Source organism: Anabrus simplex, chromosome 2 (assembly GCF_040414725.1).
Source record: "Anabrus simplex isolate iqAnaSimp1 chromosome 2, ASM4041472v1, whole genome shotgun sequence".
Taxonomy (NCBI): domain Eukaryota; kingdom Metazoa; phylum Arthropoda; class Insecta; order Orthoptera; family Tettigoniidae; genus Anabrus; species Anabrus simplex.
In genome coordinates this window covers 488,883,126-488,904,871 of record NC_090266.1, presented here as the reverse complement: position 1 = coordinate 488,904,871, position 21,746 = coordinate 488,883,126, and the positions used below count along the sequence as shown (strand labels likewise).

Genomic DNA, 21,746 nt, shown 5'->3' with positions numbered 1-21,746 from the left:
CATCCAGGACGAATAAAGTTGTGTATAGCTTAGACTGTAGCTTCTTTTTTCCCCACTCCATATACCGATTTTCATCAAATTCTGTTAACCCATTTTCTCGTGGCTCGGCGTTGATATGGACTTTGGTTATATAGTATTTATCGATACGACAACTAATAATATAAATATTTGATAATTGCATTTAGGCCTTCCCTTAAACTACCATTTCACTCGGCGTGAATAAAATTATTCATAGGCTAGATTGTAGCGATGTATTCCTCGACTTTGCATACCAATTTTTATGAAGATAGAACTACTAAAAACATAAATATTTGAAAATGATATTTTAGGCCTTCCCCTAAACTACCGCATCTATCAGTGTGAATAAAAGTATTTATAGCCTAGATTGCAGCGACTTATTCCCCGACTTTGTATACCGATTTTCATTAAATTCTCTTTGGCCGTTTTCTAGTGATGCGTGTACATACATACATACAGACAGACAGACAGACAGAAATTACGGAAAAGTAAAAAGTGCATTTCCTGGTTACTGTGGACATGACCGATACAGAAATAGCATTATTTTCAAATTCTGAGCAATGTACAGACAAAACTCTTATTATTTATATATATTGAATACTGCTTGAAATTATAAAATGTAGGTTGTGTCTTTGTTAGGCCTTTTACTTTTGTAGAAATAGGTTCCTGAGTGTTAATCTTATAGAACATAGATGCTCTTTCTATTAAGGTAAAGGTGTTAATGTAAATGTTACCTTTGGAAGGCTGGAATGGTGTAATGTTCGGAGAATAGTCTCCTAGATAATTTTCCTGGAGAAAAGGTGCTCTTGTCATTTATTATATTAATTCTATATCTCATTATTGTACCTGAAATCTTGTTGCCGCTTAGCGAATTGTCTGTTAAAATTTAACATTTGAAAGGAAACAAAAACATAGCAGAGAACGAAATATAGCTTTAATTTTAAAGTTTTAAATTAATCTACTGATTGTCTTATGTCGACTGATTCATGCCCGCACGTTCTTTCACCTCTGCCCACCACCGAATCACGGTAACAGTTCTTACGAAGAGGTGTTGAATGGGCGACTGGCACTGAAGCAAGTTTATTTCCATTGTGCAGAAAAACACCTTTGAGACTGCTTTTACTGTTATCAATAAAAAAACACCAGTCCTTTGCTTGGTAAATAGTTCCAAGACGACGAATCAAGCCAGGGATATCACAGCAAAACACAAGTTCGTCTTCCTGAACAAAAACTGCCGAAATTCTTCCTCCCGATTTCTGTAACAATATGAATTTGTCCCCGGAAGTAAGAAAGGTCTCCCTTTTAATCTTGAACCTAAAAGTTCACTCTACCGGACGAGTTAGCTGTGCGGTTAGGGGCGCGCAGCTGTGAGCTTGCATCCGGGAGATAGTGGGTTCGAATCCCACTGCCGGCAGCCCTGAAGATCTTTTTCCGTGTTTTCCCATTTTCACACTAGGCAAATGCTGGGGCTGTACCTTAATTAAGACCATAACCGCTTCCTTCCAACTCCTAACCCTTTCCTATCCTATCGTCGCCATAAGACCTATCTGTGTCGGTGCGCCTTAAAGCCACTTGCAAAGGAAAGGTTCACTCTTTTTTTTTTTAGTGAGGCCTAGTGACCAAATCATTTAAGTCACACTGATTATAAAGACGTGGAGTTTCATCCTCAACATCTGGTACAAAGTTATCATCATCGCCATCGTCCGCACTCGAAGATGCCGAAGACACTCTCTGGTAACTGTATTGGTGGTTTTGGGACAGGAATAACGGGTCCATGTGGTACGGAGTTTATGGCAGATGGAAGGCAGGGATACACAATGTGCTCTTTGTTTTTCGTATTGAACCCGGACACTTTACATACACAAAAATAACATTCGTCAAAATGATTTCTTTGTTCCCGCCAAGCCATTGGGATTCCGAATGGGATTGACGGCAACAACCCATTGTACCATTGGCGCATGTTTTCAACACACGTTTTACACACAATATATGGTGCGAAATTATTATCCTGATCACCCATCTTCAAGTTAAAATATGCCATGTACAGGCTTTTTTTTAATAAATGGCGTAATATTTCGCTTCTGTACTGGCCACATACATAACAGAAAGAGCTGGGATTGTTCACACATTTTTGCCTACGAACATCACTGCCACTTGCCATTTTAACACAAACTAACTCACTTATTCACTCAATCGACTTCAAGTGCACGTTGTAACTTGTAGACAAAGGCGTGACACACGTTCTCAGATTTTCCTCTCAGACTACGGAGAAATGCGATCTTGGCGGTTTGACCTTGTCTGACATTGCGCATGCGCGAACTGCAACGGTTATAATTGTTCTTCCGGTATAATAATAATAATTTCGTGTGGCTATTTCTAGCCGAGTGCCGCCCTTGTAAGGCAGACCCTCCGATGAGTGTAGGCGACATCTCTCATGGGTTGGTAACTGCGTGTTATTGTGATGGAGGATAGCGTTGAGCGTTGCGGGGATGTTGGGGACAGCACAAACACCCAGCCCCCAGGCCAATGGAATTAACCCGTGAGGGTTAAAATCTCCGACCCGGCCGGGAATCGAACCCGGGACCCTCTGAACCGAATGCCAGTACGCTGACCATTCAGCCAACGATTGTTTTTCGGTGTTCCTGTATGATTAGGCCTAACTACTCCCCTCAGAACAGAAAAGTCTAGGAAAGAAACAGATAGGGAATCTGCCACCTGGGCGACTGCCCTAACTGTAGATCAGTATTGATTGATTGATTGATTGATTGATTGATTGATTGATTGATTGATTGAATATTTTCTCTCAAGACATGTCCATACCTGCATTCCATACAACCAATCCAAACCACATTTACAACAACGAAGCTCCATTAGCATCAGCATGAGGCGGACTTCTGAGAAATCTGTACGTGATACGAAACAACTGGTATTATTTTTTACATAAGGACACTAAATATAACGTATATCACATACAATTACTTTTGCCGGAAAAACGTCGCAGGCCGGTGTAATCTGTAGTGTGAGAACAAGTGAGAAACTGAGAGAAAGAGTGCGCGCGCGCGCGAACTGTGTAAGCGTGTGTTATGAGCGAAAGTTATGTGCAGTCCTGTGTAGTTTAGTGCTTAGTTTATAAATCTTAGCATAGAAGCTACCAGTCTAGTGCTAATTTACCTTACTATCCCACCAACTCGTCACAACTTGTGTCAGAATCGGGATCGACTGGTAGCAGTATTTTCGTAACTAGTAATCTCTATTGAATAGTAAAATGGATAGCGAACAGTTTCAGCCTCTCCTTAATACGTTCACCGAACTCTCATCCAAACAGAACGAAATCAAAAGCGAATTCTTCTTTTCTCACCGCTTTCTCCCACCCCTGTGGGGTCGCGGGTAGATCTGCGTCGCACATGTGGACTTGGTCCTGTTTTACGGCCGGATACCCTTCCTGACGCCAACTCTGTGGTGGTTGGTAGTGTGGTATGTTATCTGAATATGCAGAGAAGAGTGTTGGAACGGACACATACATCCAGTCCCCGAGCCAGAAGAATTGATCAGAAGCGATTTTCCCATCCGGGAATCGAACCCGGGACCCTCTGAACCGAAGGCCAGTACTCTGACCATTCAGCCAGCGAGTCGGACGAATTGAAACTGGAATTAAATGAACTTAAGGGTTGACGAAGTAAATTAGAACAGGAAATGCGCTCTCTTGAAAGAACATTAAATCGTGACATTATGCAGGGCGTACAGGAACTGGTTGAAAAACAGATCAGAGAAATACCGCAGGTTGTGGAGTCAGGGGTTCGAGAGCTGATAGGAGAAGTAAGTACCCTTCATACGGGAGTGACAGCCATGGAGACTCGTGCTAGGACCACCAGCCGCGACAGCGGCTCCAGTGCCGGGAAGGTAAAACTCCCGCGCTTTGACGGGACCACATCTTGGAGGACCTTCTGGGCCCAATTCGAGACCGTATGTTCGCACAATAGTTGGACATCGGAGCTAAGGGCCGTATACCTGATCGCCGGACTACAAGGACCAGCAGCGGAAGTACTACACAGCCTTCAGCTGGATGCCACCTAGGAGGAGCTTGTTAGAGCGCTCGACAGCCGATACGGTGACCACCATCTGGGAGCCGCCTGCGGAGTCCAGCTGAGGAAGGGGACCAGCGCACTAATGAGACGCTGCAGGAATTCGCGCAAGACGTGGAGGAGCTGGCCTACAAGGCTCTGGATGGGCTGCCTCAGGACCACATTCAGCGCGAGGCAGCATATACATTCATTGATGGGCCCTGCGACGCTGAGATCCATCAAAAGCTGATGCTCAACGGGGAACATAACCTCAGGGAAGCCCTGACTTTAGCCCTGAGAATGGAGGCAGTGACCGTAACAAAGAATACAAGCCGTGAGAAGCGAGGAGGCGCCGGAGACTCGCGCCGTTTCAGGAGAACGACGCACGACACTTCCCGAGACGCCAACGCACCAACGAGATCACCTGTTCGAACTGCGGCGAGCGTGGCCACCTGCGGAGGAACTGCCGTATGGAGGCGTCCCCTGATCAGGAAAACGAGTAACGGTCGACAAGGAGAGGGGCTCGTCGGGACCGTCCCTTCGTTTCACGCTAAATGTGGTCACCGAGCGGAGCGACGGTGGCTTGATCGCCAACGTGTGGCTCGGAGACAGGCCGTGCAGGGCCACGATGGACTTGGGGGCGGCATTAACAATCGCCAGGCCTTACATCGCTGAGGGCCAGGCAGAGAGGGAACCCAACCGCCCCTACGTGGTGCGAACGGCCTGAGGAGAAAACATCCCTGTCCTGAAGGAGGCGCTACTTCAACTGACGCTGGGACAACGACGCCTACGAGTCTGGGCCTTCGTCGCCGCCATCAGGGATGAGGTCATCCTGGACCTAGACGCTCTACGGGCATACGAGGCGACTGTCGACGCGGGACGTCGTGTGTTGTGGCTCAGCAGACAAGAGGGTAGAGGTAATGCTCCGACGCCCAGGAACGCAACCCCGAGTAGCGCGATTAACGCTGGCCAGCGACGAAGTGATACCAGCCAACAGCGATATGATGGTGATGGTACGGCTGGAGACACCCGTACAAGGTGGTAGCGTGCTCCTGGGACCCGGATCGCCGACCGCCGATCAAGGAGTCTACCTGACCGGGACGCTCATTCCGGCACGAAGCTGCGTGCCGGTATGAATATTGATTTCGACGTTGCGGGAGCAGAGGATACCCAGTGGGACCGAGCTTGGGACTTGTGAACCAGTCACGTGCGTCTTGCCAGTGGACGCCGAAGATGCACAGGCCCTGGAAGCAGGCAGATGATCGGATAAGCTCCGAATGATTATATCCGACGCCCGCAAATATTTGGAAGTGGGACAGCTCAGGGAAGTTAAGGAACTAATCCATGAGTTCCGGGACATCTTCACTGTTACAGGAAAGACGGACAGAGTGTACCATTGCATTAACACCGGCGACGTCCGACTCGTTGACTGGATGGTCAGCGTACTGGCCTACGGTTCAGAGGGCCCCGGGTTCGATTCCCGGTCGGGTCGGGTATTTTAACCTCAGTTGGTTAATTCCAATGGCTCGGGGGCTGGGTGTGTGTGTAGCATATTCAACATTAGAAATCATCCTAGGTAGGGCCCTCATCTTCATCTTCACAGACATGCAAGTTGTCTAATAGGCCATCTACTAGAAAAAGACCTGCATCAGGCCTCTTCGGAGGCCATACGCCATTGTTAACACCGGCGACGCCTCTCCAATCCGGCAGCCACCTTGTAGGGTACCCCTGGCGAAGAAGGCGGAACTCGACCAGATGCTAGACGACATGACGGAGCGAGGAGTCGAACAGCCCGTGGTCATCGCCAGTGGTCCTGGTGAAGAAAAAGAACGGTGAGCTGACCTTCTGCGTCGATTACTGTAAGTTGAACGACGTCTCGAAGGATTGTTTCCCGTTACCTCGGATAGATGACACTCTGGACACGTTATCTGGAGCCCATTGGTTTTCAACTTTGGACCTGAAGACTGGGTACTGGCAAGTGGCACTCCATCCAGAAGACAAAGAGAAAATGGCATTCTCAACCGGCCAAGGGCTCTACCAGTACACCGTGATGCCCTTCGGCCACTGCAATGCGCCGGCGACTTTCGAGTGACTGATGGAGTCTGTACTGATGGGGCTAACTCACGACACCTGCCTCGTATATCTGGACGATATAATTATTGTTGGACGCACGTTCAGAGATCACGGTGCAGAGAGTGTTCCAGAGACTGTGTGGGCCTCACCTAAATTTAAATCCCGGAAAATGCCAGCTGTTGCAGGAGATGCGCTACTGGGCCACATCGTGTCATCCGAGGGAGTAGCCACAGATCAGCAGAAGTTAGGAGCTGCCAGGGACTGGCCAGTGCCGAAGGACAAGCGAGAGCTGAGGAGTTTCCTTGGCCTTTGCGCGTACTACCGCAGTTTCATAGCTGGCTACCCAGACATCTCAACTTCTCTTACACGGCTCACCAAGCAGAGGGAGGCCTTTCCAATTGTCAAGCGAGGCGGAGGCTGCCTTCCGGATGCTGAAGGAGTCCCTGTGTACGGCACCCATCCGAGGATACCCCTAGCCTGGGGAAATGTTCATTGTAGACACCGACGCCAGCGACATGGGGATTGGTGGGGTGCTGTCATAAGTGCTAGATGGCCAGGAGAAGGTGATCGCCTATTTCAGCAAGACGTTGTCTAAGGCCGAGAGACATTACTGCGTGACGCGTTGGGAATTGCTGTCCATCATGAAGACCTTGGAGCACTTCCACAATTATCTGTACGGGCAGCCTTTCTGTCTGTGCACCGACCGCTCCGTATTGACCTGGCTCCTAAGCTTCAGAAACCTAGAAGGACAGACTGTTCACTGGGTACAACGCCTTCAGGAGTACGACTTCACCACCGAACACCGACAAGGAAGGAAGCACTGCAACACCGACGTTCTATCCAGAAGACCTTGCCTTGAGAACTGCGCACACTGCCAGAAAGTGGAGGGACAGGCAGGCATCGTGGAGGAACGATGTTGAGAGGATGTGCCAGCTGTGTGACACCTGCGCAGCGAGCCGGGGCCCATGTACCAAGAGTTGAGGTCTGATGATGCAGTACAACGTTAGAGCACCTTTTGGAAGGATCGCCATTGATGTCGCTGGACCATTCCTGGAATCTGTCGCTGGGAACCGTTACCTACTCCTGACCATGGACTGCTTCACAAAGTGGCCGCAGGTCTACGCCATCCCGAACCAAGAGGCATCTACAATGGCCAACGTCTTGGTCAAGAACTCCTTCTGCCGATTTGGTGTCCCGAGGGAACTACATAGCGACCAAGGCAGAAACTTTGAGTCCAGGCTGATGCAAGACGTTCTGCAGCACTTAGGAGTGTGGAAGACCCGTATGACGCCTCTCCACCCTCAGTCAGAATGGTATGGTGGAGTGTTTTGTGAAAACCGCCAAGGAGCACCTCAGGAAGGTGGTTTTGGCGCACCAGAGGGACTGGGATGAGAGGGTCCCATTCCTCCTGATGACCAATCGAGCGTCCACCCATGAGACGATGGGGATGACACCTGCCAACATGGTCTTCAGAAGGGAGCTCCACCTGCCATGCGATCTAATGTTCGAGTCAGCACCAGACGAGCAGCAGCCAGCGACGGACTGTGTATGGGAGCTGGTGAATCGCATTAACGACATCCACGGTTATGCCCGACATTATCTAAGGGTACCCAGCGGCCGGATGAAAGCCCACTACGACATGCTGGCGAACTCCGTGGTTTTCCAGGAAGGTGACAGAGTGTGGCTGTAACCTCCGTTGCGGACAAACGGGATGTCATTGAAGCGGTAGCCACAATGGGAGGGCCCGTATACAATCGTCACCAGGATCAACAACATCGTCTACCGGATTCGGCGGCCTCCTCGAGGGAAGATGATGGTTGTTCACCAGGAAATGGTTATAGTGTCCACCATGCCAACTTGCTATGGGCAGGGGGAGTCACCGTATCGGCCCACATGCTTACGCTTCAACCGCACCAATCATGAACCAAGCTTAACTGGTAGACCGGCCCCCTCTCGCTTTCGTCCGTGGTAGTGCGGCAGAGGACTTTGGAAATTACTCGATGATTAATCTGGAGTCTACCATCTCGCGAGGTTCTTGGATACATCTAGCATCCATACTGTTCTAGAAGGACCGGCGCAGATATATAGGAGAGGAGTGACTTGCCTGGGCAGTGGTTGGTGTAGTTCGGTCGTGAGCTCAGTCAGTGAGTGGCTGCTAGTACTGTGAAGTGTGTGAACTGCCATTATTGTCGGACTAGTGTGCTACAGTGCGGACTGACGGCTAAGGAGAGAATGTGTAGACGTGTGACATAGCAACATAGCTATTTAGCTTGTAAGAATAATCTGTATTGTGAGAATAAGTGAGAAACTAAAAGAGAGAGAGAGAGAGAGAGAGAGAGAGAGAGAGAGAGAGAGAGAGAGAGAGAGAGAGAGAGAGAGAGAGCGAACAATGTACATGTGTGTTATGAGCGAAAGTTATGTGTAGTGCAGAGTAGTTTAGTGCTTAGTTAATAAATCTTAGTATAGAAGCAACCAGTCTAGTGTTAATTTAACTTACTACCCCACCATCTCATCACAGTATATTAATAAGTGTTTATTTAATGTTAGAACACATAATTAATAGTATATAATTTATTATTTCCTGCAAATATGATGTATAAATCCAATGTCGAGAAGATTCGAGAAAAACATGTTGGGTCATACATTTCTATAAGCCTAGCCAGGCAGGGTATATAAAGAGACAGACGTGGGTAGTGGAGTTGAGTTGTTATTGAGATGATAGTGGGATGATCATCGATGCACGGCGCACGGGTCATAGCATTGCGGAGATTACACGTGAATTCTAGTTTCCGAGGTCAACAGTATTGAGGCTGGATCTTCAATATGTTACCAGCTGCGTAAACCGCCTCACAGAAAGACTACAGGTGTTTAACGAACGGACATCATGTCGCCTTTGGAGAACCATACTGGGCGCTCGCTGGGCTACTGTGAGTCAGATCACCGCCCAGTTGAATGTTGGGAGTCAGGAACCCATTTCTACCAGGACTGTAAGGAGGCAACTGCATAGCATAGGCTTCACCCGACGACCAGCTATGCTGACACCTCGACACAGAGCTCAACGATGTGCATTGGCCCGCGAACATCGGCAATGGACCATGGAACAGTGGCGGTGTGTGGTATGGTCCGATGAATCCCGGTTCCAGTTGTATTGAGCTGATGGGTGCGTGAGAGTGTGGCGTATGTACCACGAAGCTATGGATCCTGCGTGTCAACAAAGTTGTGTCCAGGCGGGAGGTGGCTCAGTTCTGGCCTGGGCGGCATTCTCATGGTCCCAATTAGGCCCCATTGGCTGCAGGGAGCGCTGACAGGTGCACTTCATGTGGACATTCTTTCAGGCCATCTGCATCCTTTTCTGGCCCTAGAGTACCCTGATGGAGATGCCATGTTTCAACATGACAATGCACCATGTCACCACTCTGTGCTGCCACACAGGTGGTTGGAGAAGCACTCCAAAGTTATGGCCATGGATTGACCCTCCTGATCCCCCGATCTTAATCCAATCGAGGATTTATGGGATGCTGTTGATGCTGATGTACGCTTCATGAACCCTGTGCCAACTACACAAGACCAATTGTAGGTAGCAATGCAGGATGCGTGGGTCCAGATCACTCCAGAATGATTCCAACACCTTGTAGAGTCGATGCCTTGCCGTATTGCTGCCATTTTGGGGATTCGCGAAGGAGCAACTTACCATCACATTCAATGTCTTCTCATGACTTTTGGCCACTCAGTATACTGCACTAAAATGGGATACACAGATTTGATAACGATACCTTTTAGCACAAATATTGCTGATTACAAAAACTCGTAAAACAGATAATGAAGTCATCTCTCAAAAGCAGCCATTTAGTCAAGGCTCATGAATTGACAACATGGAGCTCGTTCTGGCCATCTCAAGGAGCTCTAAGGGCGTGACTACCTGCGATTGGCTCAAACGGGAGGCATTTACTGGTTGCCATAGTAACTACCACCTGGTACTACCAGAATATGCACATTGTCTTAATAGGACTGTAAGTAATAAAATAAGTTTTGATAGGACTGTTAGTAATAAAGTACGGTTATTTGTTTCTTTTTACTCTTCCTACTTCTATGTCACAATGAATGAAAGTACCGCTAGTGCTGCCTCGGCTCCCTTAAAGTATCACAGTCCAGTTTTCCTGCCATTTACCATTCAGTTTAAGAACTCTGTATACTTTAATAGTTTCCTGTAAGTGTTGTATTTTTTTTTCCTCTGAACTCTTTCCTTTCATTTACACTTGTTTTTGTGACATAAGAAGTGTGCCCCGATTTCGAATGGCTTGCTATTTGAGTCTTCTCTACGCTTGTATATTAAGGGTGTAAATATTAGATTATACAGTGCATTTTATTGTTTTTTATATACATCTTCTGATGATTCATTGTTTTGAATTTTTATGAGTGAATAATCTACAGCATGACAATGAACTTCTGTTAGACTGAACTCGAAGAGTCATCTAGTTTTGATAGTACTGGTAATCAAAAAAGAAATCTCGATATTCTCAGCAGTTTACTTTTGAGATAGTGATCATTATGTGCCTTTGCCTAGTGCCTCTTGGAGTACATTCTATAATATTTGCCATAATTGCAACATACTGTACACCGATGAGCAGTACATTATGATCACCCTGACCCGGGAACATTTATTGCATCTGGAGCACTGAGAGGTACATGTGGCTAGCTGTCAGCTTGATATGTATCAAACAGCTCTACAGGCTTGTGGGAATAGTGAGTAATCTCATCCACTGCAGTTATGAGCAGTTATCAATAAATGTGCAACGGTGGGCAAATGATGTGTCATTGATGTGGTTCATTGATGTTGGAGGCCAGTGGAATTTGTTACACATTGTTAGGAGCAGCCGCAGAGTGACAGTTTGAGGAATCAAAGTGACTGCGGTTCTGCAGACTAAAATGTTTCTACACTCTATTAGGTATGTGGTCTTAATGTAATGGCTCTTTGGTGTACATGATGCCACTGCTCAGCACTCAACGTGAGAATTTTGGTGTTGTTTAATGAGAATGTGTTACTCCAGTTCAGTTTTCTTCATGTTTTCCTCTCAGAACTGACAAAAGAAAACATGACATGGAGTTCAGAGAATGTTATGTTCTTGGCATCAGTCGTCAATAGATTAGCTGGAACTTTCCTTTGAAGGCAGAATTCATATTTTAAGATTGTGTATAAACCTATGAAGCTCAGTAAATGGAGAATTAGAATGTGTTCTGGTGGTTGACTCCTGTTAGATGCTATGCATACTATTTTTTTTTTACCAAGTTATGGTATTTCAACAACTGAAGGGGTAATGAATTGTGCTCCACATGTGTCAATAGCTAAGGAATCTCTATGGTAATTCTCTTTCCTTTCCATTGTGCTTGTACTCGAGAACTTAGAAACTTTCAAATTATCACTTTTTGTGTCGGGCAGTGTGCATTTATTTAAAAAACTTGATAATGTTATTAGAAACAACTTTAATAAACAATGATTTGGAGTATACTGCATGGACTCCAGAAAAATAAATTAGGGTGAAAAGAGTTAAGACTTGAACTGAAAATAAGGATACGATGAAAACCCAGTGCAGTGGATTTGGTCAAAAAAAAAACTGCTGGGAACTGGACTCGGGCCTCTTACAGATAAAAGAAACATATAAGAGATGCAAAGAAATAAAAAAAAACATAACGGTGATAAGGGTAAGAACATAAATATATTATGGAGAGAAAATCAAAAGAAAATAGTATAAGTAAAACAGGGGGGGCCAAAAATCAAATAGGTAATGTAAATAATATGTGGCCCGTGATCAAAATACACCAGACTCAATGGTAATAGTACTTTCACAAACGCTTACCTTCGTAAAGGACGTGGAGCAAAGTTTAGCATAAAGATATGGCATCTATATAAATTAGCTGAAGCATATAATTTAGACGGTACAAAACATTTCTTTATAGCACGTCAGGTCAAGGCAGTCATAAGATTAGAGAGTAATAGCCTCACATCATAACGTACTCTCATTCGATTCCACCGTCAAGGCATCAAGACTATCAGCAATAAAAAAAATCACATCCCCCGAGAATACAATAACATTAAGTAAAAGGAGCATAAAATGCAGAAGAGGGAAGGGTGCACCGAGCTCTTAAAATTCAACCAGAGAGAAAAAGGAAAAGGGGCGGTTACCATGGTTTCACACGACACAACAAGAAAACATGGAAAGACAACCCTCAAGGAATAAAACATATTAAACTAGAAAATAAGTAAGGAAAGCCAATGACGGCGATATGGAACGACCAATAAACGGGTAAATTAAGCACAAAAGGTATCACGAATTAAAAGTCGGAACCACCCACGCTCACACAGAGACCAAGAGGCTTGGTTGTCGCAAATAAAGGGACACATTAGAGCGTCAACGTACAGAACATAATTAATAAACAACCGCTCTCGAGCTCCGACAGAATGAACCAGAAAGTGGTCCATCAAAAGAGACGGAGTGTCTCCAACACCAAAACATACAGAAGCAGGCAAATCACATAGTTAGCTTGAATTCATACCAGATCAATGAAATGGATATGAATTATACAGAACACGCAATAAAATAATACGACATGAGCTCAAGCTGAATGTTAATAAAGCGACATGGGTAAAAGGTCTCGGTCGCACACTGCAAACAAACTCATACACACATGAATCCGTGTTACCTTCTATTCTCAAAATAAACATAGCGGATCAATAAAAGAAAATCAAGGTTAACACATGAATAAATCAGAAAAACACGTAATGAGGGAAGCCTTTCTAACCCAACTAAAACAAGATTAAAGAAAAATAAATACCTCGATTATATAAGCAAACAGCATACTCAAAAGGTTGAGATGTGTACAACATCTTGAATTTCTTAAAATATCTTTTATAAGCCATAAAGGCGACTTGAAAATCGAATCCTTCCATCTTCTCAAGTTGAAAGATCTCAAAAAAGTCCATCAGAAAGGTAATCCAACAAGACGGGGCAAAAAGAAATGCTTTGACCTATCCTATCGTATAAGACGTCATCTGTCGGAATAGAGAAGGATTTTTTTTTTTTTTTTTTTTTTTTTTTTTGCTAAGGGCTTTACGTCGCACCGACACAGGTAGGTCTTATGGCGACGATGGGATAGGAAAGGCCTAGGAGTTGGAAGGAAGCGGCCGTGGCCTTAATTAAGGTACAGCCCCAGCATTTGCCTGGTGTGAAAATGGGAAACCACGGAAAACCATCTTCAGGGCTGCCGATAGTGGGACTCGAACCTACTATCTCCCGGATGCAAGCTCACAGCCGCGCGCCTCTACGCGCACGGCCAACTCGCCCGGTTAGAGAAGGATTACATAGTGGTAACGACACATGATGGGAAAGAGTAGTAATTCGTAGATACTAGAGTCCGCTAGGAACGTGAAGACACCAGAAAAAGTAAAGGTACCATAAAATGATATGGTGCGGTAGAGACTTCATTTGCTAATTTGTTGTTTTCTGCATAGCCTGATTTCATTCAGATTAATTCTTTCATAGCCTGTAATTGTAGGCATGATAATAAGCTTTTGGGCTTTTCCCATGTCTGAAAACCAGGTGAAATTCTTTTACATTTCACAGAGAATTTTGCTCCACGTCTTCAGAAGAAAATCTTGTCTCTTCACGAAGCGAGACTTCTCTAATAATGAAGGTTTGAATTTGAGAATGCTTTACAGTTGGTCTATAGTAAGTGGTACTCTCATTCATCACCAGATGGCTCACTGTGTGCTAGTTTTCAGAGTGGGAGTGATGATACCATCTTAACTCCAGTTAAGAGGTTTCTAGTTCCATCATCTGTGTGTGCAAAGTTAACAGCAAGGTCATCATATGAATTGGGGACAAATGTGTTTGAATAAATAAAAATAAAAAAAATAAAAATAAAATGAAGTGCAGTGAAAAACTGATACAAAGGAGGAATTGAATAGCGCTAAAGATGGAAAGGAAAGTGTGTAGCAGGAAAAGCAAGAAAAATGAGAAAGAGTGAAGACGGGGGGGATTGAGGACATATTACAATGATGTTGAAGACACGGGAGGTTGGCCTTTGTGGTGGTCAAACTGTACAGTTGGGTCTGTGATGAAGCCTTTAGGGCTGTTTTCTCTGAAGGCCATCATATTGATGTGATGAGAACTGCCTTTCATGGCCAATCTGTGAACTTCTTTGTGGACATTAAAGGCCTTTTTCCTCAGCTTACTGGCTATGAATGATCTAATTTGATGGTGATGAGTGTTTTGCGGAACCTCTCTGTGTTTGCAGGATCCTAGGACATCAGTTTCTTTCTCTCCACAGCAGTGCTGACGGGGTTGTTGTCCAGGGTTCTGCCAGGCACAGAGTGCACTCAGAAATGTTTGTAGTCATTTTTATCGCCACTCATCACTCACCACTCATTATTATACAGGATGATGTGATTTCTGACCCAAGAATTTGTTGGTGTATATACTCTCTGCATAGTTCTACTCCAAGCCCTCTTCGAGTTAGTGAACACCAAGAAGAGAATTCATAATCTCTTGGTCCTTGTTGAACTTTTTTAGTAATGTGTAGACTGTTCCAGGCATTTATTGTTTTTTGAGTGTCAATGTCCAAAATGTTAAGAAGTTTCAAACATAGCTTACTTTCCATATGGGAATTTCTCGAGGCATGAGCAAACAGTAACAGGTTTATACAGGTTGTGAAAGTATGACCCATAGCACATAGCCCTGGGTGTTGTCACTTTCCCCACTGGGAAGGCTAGTGCACAGTTAGCCATCTAGTAATGAACAGGAGTACCACTTACTATAGACCAATGGTAAAGCATTGTTAAATTAAAACCTTCATTATTAGAGAAGTCTTGCTCGTGAACAGACAAGATATTCTTCTGAAGATGCGGTGCAAAGTTCTCTGTGAAATGCAAAGAATTTCACCTTGCTTTCTTGCATGGTGAAATCCCAAAAGCTTGTTATCATGTCTGATTTCATTAGATTGCATTCCTTGTTTCAGATTGTATGACTGTATCATCACCAGATCTTAAAACATTTTGATTTTCTCTCCTTGAACAGTAATGCCTTTTCTAAATTTCTCTTAGATTTCATTTACTGCTTATTAGATAGATATTAAAGTAAACGGTTAAATGAATATTGAAATATTGTTCATGTTTTTAAAATATTCTATAATTCAAAGTTATACTGAGTCAGATAAAATTTTGTCCTCATTAGTCAAAAATATTGAGAGCTAATTTTATTTTTAAAGTAGAATTAGGTGAAATTTTATTTACTTTTGCCATAGAGTTCAGAAGATCGAACAGAGGGATCTCGAGATGGGAGTTCCAGCCGTAAGTCTGTTGATCAGCACAAGACAAGCCTTTTGAAGCCCTCAAGTTCAAACCCAGCCTCTCCGCATTCTCTGTCAATGGGAATGTCTCAGTCTGTATCAATGAGCTTATTAAGAGACTTGGAAACAGGGAAAGAAGAATCTCTTAGAGGGGATGACGACGAAGATTTGGCTTTGGAGATTTTAGAAGAGGATCTCACTTGTGTCGTTTGCAGGTAATGTTAACTTATGGTGGAATTAATAACCACTGCAATGACCTGTTAGAGTTCTCTGTCTCTAGTATCAATTGCATCTCTTGTGTCTCTGTTGTTTTGTTCTTCTTACAATAGTCTGGAATTAGATTTATTGGTCTATTTTGGACAATTGAAGAACCTTGTATGATATGAAATATAGTGATCCTGATCATGAAAACTTATGGCCCGGTTTCTTCAACACTATGTTAAGTTTTACTTAAGCAAATGTTAACTAACAGTTGTTATTAATTTAACACTTTGGTTAAAAGTACCCTCTTTCACAAACACATTTCCAACATGGTTGACATTGTTATAGGTTATGGTTAGCGTAGACATGTCAAGTAGGAGGCAACAAAAGCGGTATGATGTATGCGAGACAAATGTTGTTATAGATTTAATTTCACTAGAAAAATGAAAGATCAGGCTGTTATATCGCAACATTCAATATATTCTTACATGAGTGCAATCCAAGGCTTCTACATCATCGGGAAAATTTGATAATTGATATGTCTTCACTGATTCTCGGTCATTCCTTTATTGTGGGGAAAATAATATAATGCCTTGTTAATGCTGCAGTGCGAGCAAGAATTCTTTGCAGAATTCTACACACTTGTCCTGCACTCATGAACATAGTCACTTACAATTACATGAAGAGAGTTTGAAGCATAATATCTGACAAGGAAAGAACAGATCCTGCGGCCATCTGATTTCAATGAGCTTCAGTGTACCTTTGGGTGGGTCACTCAACAGTAACTCGTGTATGAGGGTTTACAATTAAAAATAGGAAAGGATTTCCACCAATCAATACTTGTTTATTGCTTATATTAAGCTACAGGACCGGTTTCGACCCCATATACAACGTCATCTTCAGCTGAACCATGAATACATATTTATATGATGAAGCTTTGATTCAAATTGCATTGTCAAAGGAATGTCATATGATGATGTGCATTTAGTCACATACAAATGGGGCATGTCTTAACGTGAATTGACATATATGTCAGTATGTACAATATTGCAACTGTATGTCTAAAATATTATGTTGAGCTCCTAAAATTAGTGTATAAAACATATCTTCACTTAAACTAACTTATATATATATATATATGTACAGGATAAAATACAATATACAAAAAACATTTCGTGCACATGAACATTCGTATCTTGCTTGTTGGTCAATTCATCAACTCTCGTATTTAAGTCTGGTGTTTGTGGAGCCAGTTGCCGCCAATTTGACTACATGTGATGCTTTACCTTGCTCAGACATGTTCAGTAACATTTAATCATAGAGCTTGATCAGGTCAGTACATATGTTTGATGTGCTTTTGTGTAGCAAGAAAACCTGAATGATGTGACTAGTGTTAATTGGGAAGAAGTCCTGCTAAAACTGGATCACTCCATTCGGAGGGTGTATTTTCACACTTTTCATCATCATAAAGTGATGACATGACTCCCGTCATGGTCTTCATTGAAGTCAGAACAGAGTATACTTGTTGTTTAAGTGTGTGGTCATCAAAGAGAATTTAATTTTTTACTATTGTGGTAACTGAGGCTGGTATCTTGTGATTGGTTGAGGAGAGTCTGAACCTCTTGGGAAACTGGTGACTTCCTTGAGCTGGAGTGCTTTTAAAAATGGTTTTTCTTCTGAGATAGCAACCAACAAGTTCTTATCTTCAGGAATAGAAGCTCTTCTCATGATGCCATCCAGTTTTCCATCAGTGAAATGCTGCATCTGACCCATGCTGCTCAAACATTGAATCCATTATCCTGAAGCAGAACTAGAATACATTCCCTCAGAGCCTGTGTGTAGTGAGGCATTGTACTGGGAAGTAATACTGGGTTGTGACAAAATTGGTGAAGTTTGGCTCATATTAACCCTGTTCCCGTGCTAGGCTATCAAGGTAGTTATAAAATACCTGGGTAAAAGTATTTAAACAAACAGTATTTTATCATTTACCGTTTCATACCTTTTGCACAATCCATTGAGATAAATGCTGTCTCACCTTCAGATATTTTATTGTACACATCTGATTTATATGTAACGGAGAACAAGAGACACCCCAGGGGTGCTCAGTTCGTGCGTGAGATGACGGCTGAAAAAAAAAACAAATGGCAGGATTAAACAGTAAGTTCGGAAATGAGAAAATAATCAATATTAGATGGAATTATAACATAGTTTATTCAAAAATTAAAAAAAATATTTTGCCATCCTGACTAGCTCTGATTATGTGAAATAATCGCTGCGTTAAACTAAATTACTGATGATTCTTGACGTGACATAAAAATAATTCAAACAAATGGGATGGTACATTTGACTTATTTGCCCTACAGTTCTAACAGAGTTGAGTTGTGAACATATATTTTTTTGTCTTTTGCAATTATTTAACAATTTTAAATTTTGAATCTTGAAAAATGAGGTCGTCAAGTCTAATTCCTCGAACAAATCTGAAAAATACATTAAATTTTAATAGAGTGTTTGGAATATAAAATATTTAGAATTCACAAAATTAAATTTCCTCATAATGACGTTTTAGTGAAGTTACATTCTTGAATATATTATTACACTGACTGACAGAGCAAATGCAACACCAAGAAGGAGTGGTCAGAACTTTATGCCAATTACAGGGTAGACTGACATCACTGAGGTATGCTCATGATGTGAAATGCGCCGCTGTGCTGCGCACGTAGCGAACGATAAATGGGACACGGCGTTGGCGAATGGCCCACTTCGTACCGTGATTTCTCAGCCGATAGTCATTGTAGAACGTGTTGTCGTGTGCCACAGGACACGTGTATAGCTAAGAATGCCAGGCCGCCGTCAACGGAGGCATTTCCAGCAGACAGACGACTTTACGAGGGGTATGGTGATCGGGCTGAGAAGGGCAGGTTGGTCGCTTCGTCAAATCGCAGCCGATACCCATAGGGATGTGTCCACGGTGCAGCGCCTGTGGCGAAGATGGTTGGCGCAGGGAAATGTGGCACATGTGAGGGGTCCAGGCGCAGCCCGAGTGACGTCAGCACGCGAGGATCGGCGCATCCGCCGCCAAGCGGTGGCAGCCCCGCACGCCACGTCAACCGCCATTCTTCAGCATGTGCAAGACACCCTGGCTGTTCCAATATCGACCAGAACAATTTCCCGTCGATTGGTTGAAGGAGGCCTGCACTCCCGGCGTCCGCTCAGAAGACTACCATTGACTCCACAGCATAGACGTGCACGCCTGGCATGGTGCCAGGCTAGAGCGACTTGGATGAGGGAATGGCGGAACGTCGTGTTCTCCGATGAGTCACGCTTCTGTTCTGTCAGTGATAGTCACCGCAGACGAGTGTGGCGTCGGCGTGGAGAAAGGTCAAATCCGGCAGTAACTGTGGAGCGCCCTACCGCTAGACAACGCGGCATCATGGTTTGGGGCGCTATTGCGTATGATTCCACGTCACCTCTAGTGCGTATTCAAGGCACGTTAAATGCCCACCGCTACGTGCAGCATGTGCTGCGGCCGGTGGCACTCTCGTACCTCAGGGGCTGCCCAATGCTCTGTTTCAGCAGGATAATGCCCGCCCACACACTGCTTGCATCTCCCAACAGGCTCTACGAGGTGTACAGATGCTTCCGTGGCCAGCGTACTCTCCGGATCTCTCACCAATCGAACACGTGTGGGATCTCATTGGACGCCGTTTGCAAACTGTGCGCCAGCCTCGTACGGACGACAAACTGTGGCAAATGGTTGACAGAGAATGGAGAACCATCCCTCAGGACACCATCCGCACTCTTATTGACTCTGTACCTCGACGTGTTTCTGCGTGCATCGCCGCTCGCGGTGGTCCTACATCCTACTGAGTCGATGCCGTGCGCATTGTGTAACCTGCATATCGGTTTGAAATAAACATCAATTATTCGTCCGTGCCGTCTCTGTTTTTTCCCCAACTTTCATCCCATTCGAACCACTCCTTCTTGGTGTTGCATTTGCTCTGTCAGTCAGTGTATAAAAATATGTCACTTGAATGTGCTTTAGAAAAGAAGTAAAAATTAAATTGAGACGTCAAGTATATCTGCTCTAAATCACTCTCAATTATCTCCTCATGAGAACTAATATGTAACGTTATCATTAAGTGGTCATTTATCATGAATTGAAATTAAAAATCCTCAAAAACAATCAAATCAAAAATTTATCGACAATTTATCTCCAATTAATTCCATTCTGAGATATTACTGAAAATATGAAGTCTCCATGTGGTTAAGAATTCGTGCGGTTAAAGTGAGCTCGCCTGGTACCAAACTACAGTCTGATCTGGATATTTATCTGAGAATCTACGTCCAAATTCAATCATTTTCCAGTAAATATTCACACAAAACATTTGTAGCTTCGAATCAATGATGTCCACAACTTACAACAGGATAAATCCATTCATAAAAATTAAGTCAGAATTCTGGAGTATGCCTACTGACATGTTATCATCATCAGAAGACCTTATCAAAGCGACTACAATTTTGTACTCTCGAAGAACTATCGTCTATTACCATCAACCTTCAATATTACGTAATAAAAATATTGTCGCACAAAACACGTCGTAATTCACTATCCGACGACTCTTATCACATATAGTAATTCACCATAAATTCGTAGTACAATTACAACCTTACAATGACGACTATCATTCTCTATAACTGTATATCACAAAACATGTAGTCAGAAACCACGTAAGAACATATGCTATCCTCCAAGAAATAAGTCTTACTTTCAGTAACTTTGTCTCGTTGATCAAACATACCATTCAAAATCATATATTTCTACTCACGTACGCCTAATTAATCCATGATCTTATTCCAGAATTATCATCCTGACGACATACTACAATTGCCATGAGGTACGAATGCAAGTCCAAATATCACCGAAATATCGAAAAATATATGGAAAATATTATCTCAATAAATTCCTACGACACAGATCAACTCACTAATGCAGTAAAATTCATTAAATAAGAACGGATGGTTATGATAACACATGGGTAAACTTTCAATGATCCATCATTTCAGAACTCTGTAACACGTGGTTAGGAATATGATTCACGTACTCATACAAAATTTCATGTCTTAACTCGGACATTTGGGAACACTTAAATGAAGTAATATAAGGAATAGATCAACTACTAGACTATGAGACCACACCGTAAGAATAGAGAAAGATATAAATTACTACAGAGAACAGGTGTAAATAAAGACGTAGTCGACTTAACTAGTACTGTAGGCTTCATGTTGAGCTCTGGACCTCCTTAATTGAACAGTCTAGGGTTGAAATTCCTGCATTTCTCCTCTGTTGTTGACAGTCTGCAGATGTAGAAACTCATGGTGAAATATGGGTAGAATTCAGTAGTAACTCCCATCTCCTTGCGATGTATGCTGTTGAAATCATCTTCAATTCCACACTTCCAGATGATTCCACTGAAACTTGTACAGAATAAATTAGAAAGAGTGCTAGGCACAATCCTATGAATTGACATTGAAAAACACGTACTTATTATTATTTATCCACATGCGTTCGGTGTCTGTTGGTCGAGTACATTTAATCGTAGTAATAGAGACTGGCACAATTTTCCAAGTATAGGATAGACACTGGATCGACGTCCTCACCTGGTGACAACTGAATATCGAATTACGTCCTCCCACAATGTGTAGCGACATTCTCATTGACCAGTGTAATGAGCGTAGATGGAGAATAAATGAGAATGAACACGCGTATGGCTTCCTTTAAGTAGTACCTTACCCTACTGATCGTAGGAAGTACAAGTCATTTCAGGTACTGAATTCTTGTCAGCTCCTTTAATTAATTATTATTAAATTCCACACGTACACCACTCAAGATCAAACATAAATTCAGTTACTAATATTGTAATTTAAACATGATATCATTACCACTGTTCAGTCTCATTTCAAATTTATACACATTCGTAAGTACACATATATCATGCCGTCAACATTACTAATAATATTTTCATTGCATTTATAAGGTGCAACTGTACGTGT

The 21,746-nt window shown here is 43.3% G+C and overlaps 1 protein-coding gene across 1 annotated transcript in view; it reads left to right on the top strand.

Moving 5' to 3' along the window:
* The window catches only part of LOC136862898 (integrator complex subunit 12), a 296,476-nt gene that overhangs the window by 158,677 nt on the left and 116,053 nt on the right, over positions 1–21,746 (top strand). Inside the window, exon 4 of the mRNA XM_067139179.2 lies at positions 15,450–15,709. Within this exon, the coding sequence (XP_066995280.1) occupies positions 15,450–15,709 (260 nt within the window). The remainder of the gene's footprint in view (positions 1–15,449; positions 15,710–21,746) is intronic.